The sequence below is a fragment of the Conger conger genome, chromosome 3, assembly GCF_963514075.1.
Source record: "Conger conger chromosome 3, fConCon1.1, whole genome shotgun sequence".
Classification (NCBI taxonomy): domain Eukaryota; kingdom Metazoa; phylum Chordata; class Actinopteri; order Anguilliformes; family Congridae; genus Conger; species Conger conger.
In genome coordinates, this window is record NC_083762.1 from 5382452 (window position 1) to 5396168 (window position 13717).

Here is a 13717-nt window from a genome sequence, read left to right on the forward strand (position 1 = left end):
GACATATACAGATATATAGACAGTGTCTATGTATAAAACTAAAAATTGTTCAAGTCTATCTGTCAACATTGAGTCTGTGCCACTTGCAGTTTGACACGGAAGAAAATATTTGACCTGTTTCATCACACCATTCTGTCAGTGGCTTATTCCAGGAAACCTTTTGCAGAATTTTTCGATCCCCTCCCCTCTTGCTAATAGATTCTCTTTTAGACCGGTTAGTGACTATGAAGTCTTCATGGCACTCTCCCATCTGAATATTAAAAAGTCTAAGGGTGAGGATGACATAGCCCCATATCTTTTGCGTCTCAGTGCTCACCTGGTCGCCTCCCTGCTTGCTCACATTTTTAACCTAACTTTTATCTCCGGTGAAATCCCATCGGTCTGGAAGTCCGCACAGGTCGTGCCCCTGTTCAAAGGGGGTGACACCAGTGACCTAAACAATTATCGTCCCATCTCTAGACTGTGCTGCCTAGCTAAGGTTTTAGAAACCCTGGCAATTGAACAGCTGCAGGCTTTTTTAGACGCATACAATATCCTACACTCACACCAATCAGGATTCAGACCCGGTCATAGCACTGTTACTGCCACTTCCCTCGTCCTTAATGATATTGTGAATGGTCTTGATAATCGCCAACATTGTGCTGCCCTCTTTGTCGACCTCTCTAAGGCCTTCGAAACTGGTGGCCTGTAGCGTAGTGGTTAAGGTAAATGACTGGGACACGCAAGGTTGCTGGTTCTAATCCCGGTGTAGCCACAATAAGATCCGTGCAGCTGTTGGGCCCTTGAGCAAGGCCCTTAACCCTGCATTGCTCCAGGGGAGGATTGTCTCCTGCTTAGTCTAATGAACTGTATGTCGCTCTGGATAAGAGCGTCTGCCAAATTCCAATAATGTAATGTAATGTAATGTTGATCATGGTATTTTGTTAAGTAAGTCAGCTTCCATTGGCCTGGATGACCTTTCTCTTAGTTGGTTCTCTAACTACTTGTCTGGGAGAAAGCAGTCTGTTGTTGCTGGCAATCTTAGATCCAGCTCTTTATCTGTTGTTAAGGGTGTCCCACAAGGGTCCATTTCTGGTCCAATTTTATTCACTCTTTATATAAATAATATTATTTTCCCTTCTGTACACACTAATGTCCATTATTATGCAGACGATACAATAATTTACTGCTTTGGTCCCACCCCAGCTCAGGCAGCTGCAAGCCTGCAGTCAGCCTTCGACACATTCCAACGATCTGGATGTAATGCTTTGACTTATGGTAGAACCTATGCACTTGTAAGTCGCTGCGGATTAAAAGCGTCTGCCAAATTACAAAAATGTAAATGTAATGTAATGATTCAGTGAGTGAGTGCATGAGTGAGTGAGTGTTTGACTGATTTAGTGAGTGAGTGATTTGGTGAGTGTTTGTGTTAGCAAGTGTTTGAGTGAGTGTGTGAGTGTTTGGGTGGGGGGAGGGGGGCAAGTGAGAGAATTTTATCTCTATAATCAATTCAATTAATTTTTGTATAGCCCTTGCTTTTCACAGATGACTGTCACAAAAACACTTACAGAGTATCACAGAAAATAATTAAACTTAATGTATGCAACTAGTTGGTAAGCAGGAAATTCCATATGGAAGGATGTAGAGTCTGGAGGTCAGAGAGGATCCATTTGTAGCTCCAGGATGTCTCGAGACGTGGGCTAGACCAGAGAGGATCAGGGCTGCCGCAGTCCACGATCTTCGAGCGGAGTCCGGGTGGCTGATTTTGAGCAGCCCATGAGCTCCGGGGAGGGGCGATGGCAGTAAACATTAACAAAGGAAGATGCTAGACACTAAAAGGCATTTGTACATAGAATAGGATTTCCTGATGCACAGAACAGAATGCATGAACCACATTTAAGGTTAAGGACTACTCAGTGTCACCGTTCACATGTGGATTTTATTTAAACACGAGGCTGATCTAGCACTCATCTCCAGAACCACCATATATTTGGAAGGGTGTTCCACTGCAGGCAGGTGGCAAGAATGGTGCAGTGGGTAGCACTGCCGCCTCACAGCAAGGAGGTCCTGGGTTTGAATGTGCGGAGTTTGCATGTTCTCCCCGTGTTTGGGTGGGTTTCCTCCGGGTACTCCGGTTTCCTCCCACAGTCCAAAGACATGCAGGTTAGGCTGATTATAGAGTCTAAATTGCCCATGGGTAGGAGTGTGTGAGCGAATGGTGTGTGTGCCCTGCGATGGACTGGCGACCTGTCCAGGGTGTATTCCTGCCTTTCGCCCAAAGTATGCTGGGATAGGCTCCAGCCCCCCTGCGACCCTGTTCAGGATAAGCGGGTTCAGATAATGGATGGATGGATGGATGGATGTTCCACAGCAGTGGGGCTCTGTATCAGAAAGCTCTAACACCCGTGAAGGAGTGAATGAGTTAGTGAGTGAGTGTGTGAGTGTGTGAGTGAGTGACTGTTTTGGGTGTGTGACTGTTTTGAGTGTTTGAGCGAGTGTGTGAGTGAGTGAGTGAGTGAGCAAGTGAGTGTTTGAGTATGGCATTTGATTTGTGCCAAACACCATATGTATCGTGCTAAGCCAATGATGCGCTGGACTGATGTGCCGGCAATCACAAATGAGAGACTGTGCAAGTGCCTGGCTCCTGAAACTCCTTGGCTGGCAACTCATCTGCCTGGAATAGCAACTGGCTCCTACCTAGGAATTTACACGTATTACACTTTTAAACAACAGCAGTAGGGCCAGCCTACTACATTCAGTTACATTAACAACAATATGAAGAGGATAACGAAGGTTAACCAATGAGGCGTCGGTGGTTCTAATCCCGGTGTAGCCACAATAAGATCCGCACAGCCGTTGGGCCCTTGAGCAAGGCCCTTAACCCTGCATTGCTCCAGGGGAGGATTGTCTCCTGCTTATTCTAATCAACTGTACGTCGCTCTGGATAAGAGCGTCTGCCAAAATGACAATAATGTAATGTAATGTAGGTTGTTAGCCTAGAAAGGGGGGTTGTTAGTTCAGGCGAGTGATTTGCTGGTAAAGGATGGTGCGTTGTTAAGTCTAGGGGAGTGAGTCGTTAGTCTAGGCAAGTGAGTTGTTAATCTAGGTGAGCGAGTTGTTTGTCCAGGTGAGTGAGTTGTGTTATGTTCCTATGTTCTGTCCTCTGTTAGCTTATCATTGTTTAATATTGTTATTCTTGTTATTATTTTTCATATTCACGTCTGGTGTTCTGTTCTGTTAGTCATTAGTCTTTGCACTCGTCTTCCCCTGTGATGTCTGAGTCTGAATGTTTACTAGCCCAGTCACTCCCTTGTCTGCGTGCCCCACTATTCAGGTGGTTACGGTAGTTCCGGGGTTCAACCTTCCTTCCAATCTTGTATTCCTTACTTCCTGCTTTCTCTCCATTTCATGTTTGTACATAGCACTAATATACTGATCCCAACTAAAATAGAATTTGTACAGTATTAATTATACTAACACACTAATATGTTTGTCAAACTAACAAACTAACATTCACTTGTTTTGGGTATTTGTAATTTAACAGGTGAGTCATCAGCCTCCCACATTCAGAGCAGCAACACCACCATTTAGCCACAATGATGTTTGCACCTGTTGGGGAGAGGAGTTGCGGGAGGAGTTAAGATAAGATAACTCCTAAGATAAGAACAGTGTGGGTGATTTGCTACAATGAGGTTGTAGGAGTAGTTGGAGGGTGTATAACATGGGTGTAAAAATGACATTCCAGGTCCATGTTTTTGGTCCGGCTTTATGCACTTGTGCTAATTAAAGTCAGATTTTCCTGAAGAGCTTGCTGCCGCGGTGTCTTTTCCCTCGTGAAGATGTTTTTCGACAAATTGGAGATTTGGACTCTGTCGTTTCCTAGATACGACAGAGCGAGTGGTATTTTGCAGAACTGGCCAAGAGATGGTTTCAGTTACTTCTAAGTATCTACTGTGCTATGGATTAGGAAAATCCGTGTTGTGGCAAGAGTAAAACTGGACAACATTTGCGGTCTCAGGAAACAGAACCGACCTTTCCACAAATGGGGCACTGCAGCTGCATAAAGTAAAGAACTAAATATATAATCATGAAACTTACAGAACCCAGGGGCATGATGAACTGCATGTTCAGAGAATGGTAAATGGTTGGCATTTATATAGCACCTTTATCCAAAGAGCTGTACAATTGATGCTTCTCATTCACCCATTCAGACACTCACACATTGACGGCGATTGGCTGCCATGCAAGGCACTGACCAGCTCGTCAGGAGCAATAGGGGGTTAGGTGTCAGGGACACTTCGACACAGCCCGGGCAGGGGTTCAAACTGGCAACCCTCCCACTGCCAGACGACTGCTCTTACTGCCTGAGCCGTGTCGCCCTGAACTGAACACAGTTAGTTGGAGGTACAAGGTGAGAATCAATTCCCAATGGCAGAAACACAAATTAAAACAGTACAGTTTTACTCATCCAAATTAAGTATGCAACATGAAAGGGGTCATGTATCTTGGGATAGATCAAGGGCCAAAGTTGCGCATGTGACAAATTATATTGCTGCCCATTTTCAATGTAAATGGATGTGCTTTCATCTAAAGTCCTATCTTTAGCCGCTTGTAATTTGTACGGTAATCTAGGACTTTTGTCTCAATACTGTAGTTTCCTGTAGATCTCTTGGTGTTGTAGTTACAGACTTGGCCTATCTACATTGCGTACTGGACTACGGCCGTCAGGAAATCCGGAGCTTTCGTACGAAGCTTACCGCACGGATACCTCGGGTCATCGATGCATCGCTTCGTGTGTGGCGGGACAGAGACGTTGATCCCTCCACAGCCCGGCGCTGATGCTAAACCCTCATTAATTTTCTCACTAAAACAGATCCGTCTGAACATTAACCCTAATTACACTTCCCCACATTTCCCCCAGGCCTGCGCACATAAGCCGGTGTTCTACCGTGATTGTATTATTACATTACATGACCTCACGTTCATTTAGATATAATACGGAGGGGATTTCAGGGAACATGATGGCATCCGCCTGTAATGTTTCTGTATCTGTCCTGTGTGTATTTATGTTTATTCTTGTTATTTATTCATACATCCTTGGTTATTGTTTTCCCATTACATTTCTCATTCGTCATCCCCTGTTATGTCTGCGTCTGAATGTTTACCAGCCCAGTCACTCCCCTGTCTGCGTGTCCCACTATTCGGGTGTTTACGGTAGTTTCGTGTTTTCAAACATTCCTTCCAAACTCGCGATTCTTACTTCCTGCTTTTCTTGGTAGTTAAATGTTGTAAAGCACTATTCTTATTAACTACTACTAATCTCGATATTGTACATTACAAATTCGATTAATACACTTACTGTCTGTCTAACTAACTAACAGTCACTTTTATTGGGTAGTTTAGAAATATTTACATAACTAATTCACTAACGCAATCTCTTCGTGTTTCTGCACTGTTCTATAACTCCGCCTCCCTATGCTATCCCTAATTACTTGCTTAGTTTCAGCAAAGTGTTCGCACCTGTCTCTGACTATCACTACGTCTTTGTAGCGGTCCTCGCACGGGGCTCCAAATTACGTAGGGTTTTTACTCTCTACGAAACTGGGGCGCCAGTTAATGTTATGTAGCAGTATAACTGCAAAAAGTAATCAGTCTCATAAAATTACTGTTATCAGAAATATCCAACCACAAATTTAGTATTTTAATTAATAATTAAAATAACCAATATTAATGATTGAACATACCGATAACCTGAAAGTTGGAAGTTCTTGGAAAGACTGCTTTAACTCGGCTCTCATGTCTATGTGATGCCAAAACAGACACCGGGTTTAATAAAATATATTCATTAAACAAACGTAAAACACAGAACAGATAAACTAACGGGAAATTAGTCAGGGAAGTTAGTGTGTGTGTGCGTGTGCGTGTGTCCCTTGAACAAAGGAAAGGTCGGAGTAGCTAGTTTGGGTAAGCTAGAGTTATGGGTGTATTAATGAGTATTAGTGTTAGCTGTGAGAAGAGCGACTACTTGTGTAGTTCACTCTATATATGCGTACGTACACGGCTAACAGAATACATTCAAATGATAAGACAAAGCAAATATAGAAACACAGATTCAAAATAACGGTTAAGACTAAGCTAACACTGGCTATGCCTGCAAATGCTTGTTTAGTCTTACTGAGTCCATACGCATTGGATCCAAAAGACGTGCTGTCCTTATAGGAGCCGCGATGGTGTTGTGAATGCATGTCCTGGAGAGGTGCGCAAAGCTGGGGCGTTCCCGTCTTAGCCGCACGTTGTTGTCTGGTCCGCTCGGTTGCTGGAAGGATGTTCGTTGGTCCCTTTTCCGGCTGGAAAAGTCTGTTGCTGTTGTTCTTTGGTGAGCTTTGCAGGGGTAAACTGATGTAGCGTTCCGCGTACACCAGTTTTCACTCGCTACAGGCCACGAAGTTACCGCGAGGTAACTGGGTGTGTCCGTAGGCCTGGTAGTGCGCTGTGCTGCATTCAGCCTCTGTCCGAGTCTCGGAGCAGATGAGCTGAAGCGAATGGCCAAAAAGGGTGCGTCGACAAAGTGGACGAAGAGAGTGAAGAGAAGAGAGAGATCCCGAGAACGTGTCTTGCTCTTATACGGGAAGTTTTATTGCTCCCGCCATTACGGGATTGGCTGAACCAAGCTAGACGTCATGCGGGGTGGACGTCGCGGAATTGTCCTGTGGGATTGTGGGAGTTGTGGTTCCTACATCTTCAATCTATGCAAATGTCTACTCCCTAATCCGGAGCCGTATGTTTTACGTGTTGGTTACGGGCATCCAGTCCGCGTTTTCGTCTCCCTCCTGTTATGATGTTGTGACCCTATTATGTTTCCCCACCTGTTGTCTATTTGTTTAGCCCACCTTTTCCCCAGCCCCGCCTAGATTGTCACCTTCCCTCATGTATTTAAACCTCAGTCTCCATTTCAACCAGTGTCAGAACGTTGATCAGTCATAGTGCCAAATTACCTGTAAGGCTATTTCTTGAGATTCCAAAAGACACCCCTTTGCCTTTGATTTCCGAGCTTGCCTTAGGCTCTTGTTTTGTTTGCCCCTCTGATTTTCTGGTTTTTGATATTGTGCTTTGTTTTAGTGACTTCGGTTTTTGCCTTCGCCCTTTTGTACTTAGATTTTCTGGTTAGGGTTTCTGATTGCCTGTTTTTCTGTTTGCCATTCTTTTGCCTTCTGTTTTTGTCTTTGTACTCAATCTCCTGGCTACGAAATCGGACTAAATAAACCACGTTTTTGGATTATCCGCTGGTCTGCATCTGGGTCCACAGTGCCGTACATAACACCGCCGGAATAAACACGAACCGCAGAACTAGGCCTGGCCAACAACATTCCCAGAATTCCCTCTTGTCCAAAACAAGACAAGAGTCAACTAATGATAATAATGATGTATAGTATATAATGAAATGTGATTTTAATACTAATGCTGCTTCGTGTAATAGTACATAAGAGAAGTCCACAAACGTTTTCTTTTTTATTAGCAGTAATAACAGGAATACAGTTTTGGCAGCCATAGTGTCGTCGCAGTAGTAATAATAGCACTAATAGTAGCAGTTACAGTAGCAGTTTCAGAAGTAGTCGTGGTAGTAGCAGCAGCACAACATCTCACTTTTTAGATTCTTATGAACAGGACGACTCCTGGTGCAAACAAGTAAGACGCAGTATGAACGCAAAAAGATCCTTTTGAAAATGTGCAATTTGAGTAAAGAAACAAAAACACATCGAGGGCCACAGGAAATGGTGCCTCAGCAGGGAAAGAGATCGATAAGTGCATTAAGACGGTCGTGGGAAAGGCAGAGGTGCTGTTTGATGTGTTTCTGAAAGGCTGCATTACACAACTCCTCCCCGCCCCCCGGGAGAGAGAAACCTTCAGCTGCCGAGTCAAATGGACGGAAATGAAACCCTAATTTCTCTCCTCGTTTTCCATTTATTTTCATCTTTTCAGAAGACCAATAACCTAATAAAGTGCCTTCTGAGTGTGGATATACATTGCAGATGTTTCAGATAAGCCAGCCACTTAACTCTGGACTGTTTTGTAACACAAGTGTCTGTTTACCTGGCCAGGAGGCGTAGTTCAGACTGCCCTGCTTCCTTCCTGCTGAGCCCGTCAGCCGCAGTGACATACGAAGCAGACCTCGTGGGCTAAGAACAAGGATGTCTCTGAAAGGCACACACACGTGTGATGAACATGACAAGCCCCAGTATGGGAAGCAAGTGGGTACAGGTACTGTACAGATTTGGCACTTATTGAGTCGAATTAGCTCCATAAATTTTGCATTTTGTTTGGCTGAATGCGCTTCATTTGTAAACTTTAGTGTTTGGTTTCATTTTTAGTGACTTGTCTGTCACACTTTGTAACAAAGGGAGCAGGTTTTACCGGGCTGATATTGCAACTGAAAGGAGTTAACAGCACATATGAAAACACAAAGAGCTGATGCAGGCGCGTCCATTATGAGTGTAGTGACAGTCATATTAAATGAGTAACATGGTGGTTGGTCACACTTTCTATGTGTTTATATGCGTTATGCACAAGAGGGCATTGAAGAAACACGGTGAAAGTAGTAAATATGTCCGTTCTTTAGTTTTGGAGAAGTAAGCGTTTTAAATTGATCATCCTATGTTCAACAATGTTCTCCTCTTTGTGCTTCACATGGGGATTAGCCACTCCCCTTATCTCTCCCCGATAACTTAACCCACAGTTTGTGCTTCCAGCCTACAGGAAAGTGGGGGCATGTCAGAGCTAATTGACAGTTCTCATTACCGCGCCCAGGCAGTTTGGCTGAACTTATATAGTGGGGAATGTTGCGTAAAGACAACTGGCAAGTGTTACATTCAACCACCATGTTACTCCTTTAAAGACAAGGTGTTAATATACTAATCGTTAAGCAATGCACACATAATCTATTTCATAATGGAGAGCATGTACACAATTTTTTAATCCTTCCTCGCTTTTTTGTTTATCGTTAAGGCGGCCTGTAGCGTAGTGGTTAAGGTACATGACTGGGACCCACAAGGTCGGTGGTGCAATCCCTAGTATAGCCACAATGTGATCCACACAGCCGTTGGGTCCTTGGGCAAGATCCTTAACCCTGCATTGCTCCAGGGGATGATTGTCTCCTGCTTAGTCTAATCAACTGTATGTCGCTCTGGGTAAGAGTGTCTGCCAAATGCCATTAATGTAAAGTAATGTGATGTATTGTTTGTCATGCAAACAACTGATAATGGGGGCGGCACGGATGGTGCAGTGGGTAGCACTGCCACCTCACAGCAAGGAGGTCCTGGGTTCGAATACCCGTCGGCCGGGGCCTCTCTGTGCAGAGTTTGTTTGGAGTTTCTCCCGGTGTTTGCGTGGGTTTCCTCCCACAGTCCAAAGACATGCAGGTTAGGCTGATTGGAGAGTCTAAATTGCCCATAGGTATGAGTGTGTGAGTGAATGGTGTGTGTGCCCTGCGATGGACCGGTGACCTGTCCAGGGTGTACTCCTGCCTTTCACCCAATGTATGCTGGGATAGGCTCCAGCGACCCTGTTCAGGATAAGCGGGTTACTGAATGAATGAACAACTGATAATGTTATAACTTGCAGATAGTGAAGCAGATGTCCGTCTGGACAACAGAATTACACGACTTCCTGCAGAGCAGCTCAGAGCCTGAGGAAGGTCACACATACGTCATGTACCACGGGACCTCTCGTGAGGCAGCGGAGCAGATCAAGGCCCACGGTTTCCACCAGTCCAGAGACGGGATGCTGGGACGGGGCGTCTACGTCAGCCGTGACGTGGAGAAGGCCAGGGCGTACCCCCGGGGGCTCCCCGCGGACCAGCGCGTGGTGCTGAAGCTCCGGGTCAACGTGGGCAGAGTGAAGAGGATCGATCGCCAAGGGCACCCGCTGCAAAAGACCTGGCACGACCACGGCTACGACACGGCCTGGTGCCCGCCGCGCTGCGGGATGGTGCTGAGCGGTCTGGAGGAGGACTGTGTGTGGGATCCTGACCGCGTGGAGGTGATGGACGTGCTCGACACGCGGCCGGCCCCCGGAGTCGCAGAGGCCATCGGGGCCACCGTCGGGGCCACCATCGGGGCCGCCGCCAAGGCCACCGGGGCCACCATCGGGGCCGCCACCAAGGCCACCGGGGCCACCATCGGGGCCGCCGCCAAGGCCACCGGGGCCACCATTGAGGCCGCCGTCGTCACCGTTGAGGCCGCTGGTGTGGCCGTTGAGGCCACCAGGACCGCTGTCGAGGCTGCCGCCAAGGCCACCGGGGCCACCATTGAGGCCGCCGTCGTCGGGGCCACCATCGTCACCGTTGAGGCCGCTGGTGTGGCCGTTGAGGCCACCAGGGCCGCTGTCGAGGCTGCCGCCGAGGCCACCGGGGCCGCCACAATTGAGGCCCTCGAGGCCACCGGGGCCCTCGCCGGGGCCGTCTGGAGAGCGCTCAATTGGTGAAGCGTTTTTTTCATTATCCGAATGCGTTATTGGCTTTTCACACAGTATATTCTGATGAAAATGAAATAAAATTGCATTGTTGATTTTGTTGATCATAGTTCATTTGTCTCCCCCCCGGCACACTCCATTGGTTTATACTCATGGCCACTCACAACTGAAAATGGCTGAAGAGAAAAGGTTCCTTTTTGTCTCTACAGAAAATATAATATAAACCTACGTAAAACATTCTGATCATTCCCCCTGAAACTGCTTCCACTGTTTTTAACAGGATAGTAAAAGCACTTTAGTTCCCTCGCCTTAAATTACACTGGTGTACTTTACATTGTTTCCTGTTTGGAAATCCCCACAGTCAGAAAAGGAAAGCGAAAGTGAGGTGTTGCTCTCCAGTCTGACTCAGTTCGAGTAAAACTATTTGCTGCATACTGTACATTTTAGAGAATAAATTGTATTATTATTATGTTAAATGCATTGATTCTTTTTGGGGACTTTTTTGGTCACTACTCTTGGTGCTGCTTGGGGTGAAACGGTGTGTTGGTTTTATGCTTGAAAAAAAAAAAAATGACAAAAAGAAAAACTAGACACCTACCAGGCCTTTTTCATTTTTAGCTGAGGTTTCTCATTAGTGGCAGCAGCAGGCACTGACTCCGGTATCCCAGACTCCCCTGCTCCGGATTCTGCCTGCCAGCTGAGAGATCTGTGGTGTATTTGTGTGGAAGCAGTGCTCCGTGGGAGCTGATCTCTGCCCTACCCTCCATCTCTCTCTAGCTGGGGAGGGGGGGGGGGATTAGGTGTAGGGGGGTCTTGTGGAGAGCTGAGATTCGTGTTTAGTAATGAGGACCACTGTCTCCACCAGAAAGCTGCCTAACGACGGAACCTCAGCCAGAATGCATGTTATAACACAGTAAGCGACACCCCTCACACACACACACGCGCACGCACACACACACACACACACGCATAGATGCATGTACACATGTAACAGTAGTCAATCAGTCAGAGACAGGAAATTTAGGAATTTATTGTCTGATGAAGACAAACAAAACACATAAGTGTCTTCTTAAATGGTCACTGCATTACATTTTACATTTACATTTTAGTCATTTGGCAGACGCTTTTAATCCAAAGCGACTTACAAGTGCCACTGCACTGGCAAACCCTCAGCAGAGAGACTTGAATCTACTGCTCTTTTTGCAACATTTACATTTACATAAATAACTATTTACCTATATCAAAAGGACAAAATTAAACTTACATTAAATGAAAACAAAATTAAAACATGACTTAAGTTGTAAATTGGCACCACCTACTGGACACAGCATGAAATGCGACAGTGCTCAGGCAGTCACTGGCTAAAACACTCTCAGCACACATCTACAAATGATATGGAACCACATACCTGAAGAAGACAAACAAAACACATAAGTGTCTCCCGAAAGAAACTAGTGAGTCTTCAACAATTTCGTATGAGTCATTACACGTGGCAATAGAATGCATGGAATGGCAACTAGCCATTCTAGAACGCCTAACGTGGTGAAATGAAAAAAATTGTTACGTTTGGGTTTTGTAAAATGCTTTCGGACCCCAAAGCAGAGACAGTGACAACGAACGAGAGGATACGAACTAAAATTTATTCAAGAAAAAAACAATAACAAAGAAACGCTGGCGTGTAGGGGAGGCAGCGGGGGGACCGGACTGTCGGCACCACGAGCCGGGATAGCCACAACGAGGGAACCAGCATCAGAGTCCAGAGGGTTCAAACAGTCGGCGAGGCACGCGAGCTATCTGTGCACGGGAGAAAACGGAGAGACACGGGTAAGTAAAAACGTACTGGTATCTTTGAAACAAAAGGAAACCGCGAGAGACAAACCACCGCGAGGAAACAAGCAGCTGTAATACTGACTTGTCGTCGGAAATAATTCGGCACCGGAGTGGGGTGAAGCCAGGCTTTTATGGAGCGGGGTAATTGGATGATTGCTGCCAGGTGTGCCTCGTAGAAGCACCAACAGTCCAGCCACGCCCACTGCCACACACCTACACTGCCAGGGGGGAAACAGAAAAAGGAAACAGAAAACACACGCAACCAACACCAAAACCCAAACCATAACAAAAATAAAAATATCTATTGCCATCAAAACTAACACCAATATCATAAAGGCACGTAGTAAAACTGATGTTAAATATTATGCACTACACATTACAACTTAAATGAGCTATATTCAACAAAGATTGGTAAAATAAAGACAGCTGTGTTTCAGTGGCAACACAAGAGGGACATAAAGTGTGATATTAATCAAAGTGCAGTGAACGAAAACTTCACAAGAGGGCTCCAAAACAACAAATACTGGCTGGGGGTTGCTGAACCAACCCCCACTGAATTTTGGCGACATTGAGCACCAACTACACAGTATACACTAAAGGCACAGTACGTTACAGTCTGACATATTACACTGGGTCTCCAAAACAGAAAAACCAACCTCAAAAGTATCGCATAAGGATGAAGTGGTATGAGAGTAGTGGTAATCTCTCAATCCAGCCACCGGTAGTAGGGTGCCTTCTACAGCCCACGAGACCCTCACAAACTGTCTAGTACAAGGCCAGGAAGATAAATCACAACTTGACACTAAAACAAACTATCTGACCAATAAAGATGTAGGATAAACAAACGGCTTTGGACTCGATCAGTAAAAACTTGGAACATGGACTTGCAAACAGCCTTAACATTGAGCTTTGTGTCATGAACAACATCTTGACTCGACATGGTCTGTATGAACCTGTTGACTGGTCTGATAAGGCAGCTATATCTAGACCGAGCCTGTGTATGAGCACTGGAACAATCAGAGTGTGTGGGTGAACTCTGTCAATCAGTGCATTGTGTATGTCTTGCATTACCTGACTGTGTAATAGTGTCACGTGAAGAACCTGACTGCTCTACATATATAGAATTGTCAGCATCAATGCCAGTGTCAGTCAGTGGTCTATAGTCACAGGTCACAGACTGATCTTCCATCTGGTCTTCAGATCCCTCTGAGATGTTCTGAGGCACTGAGGCCATACTGCTTATATCTATAGCATCAGCATGTGAAAGACTGGGTTTGGACAACCGAGTAATCCATTCCCGGGTCCTTCCTACAGAGTCCACAGGCTCCGGGTCAGTCAAGGGATCTTCACTCCTTCTCTCAGAGGTGTTCTCCATGCTCTCTCCCTCACCATCAACACTTGGAGTGGAAGACTGGGTCACAAGCATGGATGAGGCAGGGTT

The 13717-nt window shown here is 45.7% G+C and overlaps 1 protein-coding gene across 1 annotated transcript in view; it reads left to right on the plus strand.

Moving 5' to 3' along the window:
* LOC133123131 (uncharacterized) overlaps positions 1-10458 on the plus strand; it is a 72198-nt gene extending 61740 nt beyond the window's left edge. Inside the window, exon 2 of the mRNA XM_061233431.1 lies at positions 9661-10458. Coding sequence (XP_061089415.1) covers positions 9661-10458 — 798 coding nt within the window. The remainder of the gene's footprint in view (positions 1-9660) is intronic.
* The last annotated feature ends 3259 nt before the right edge of the window (positions 10459-13717 follow it).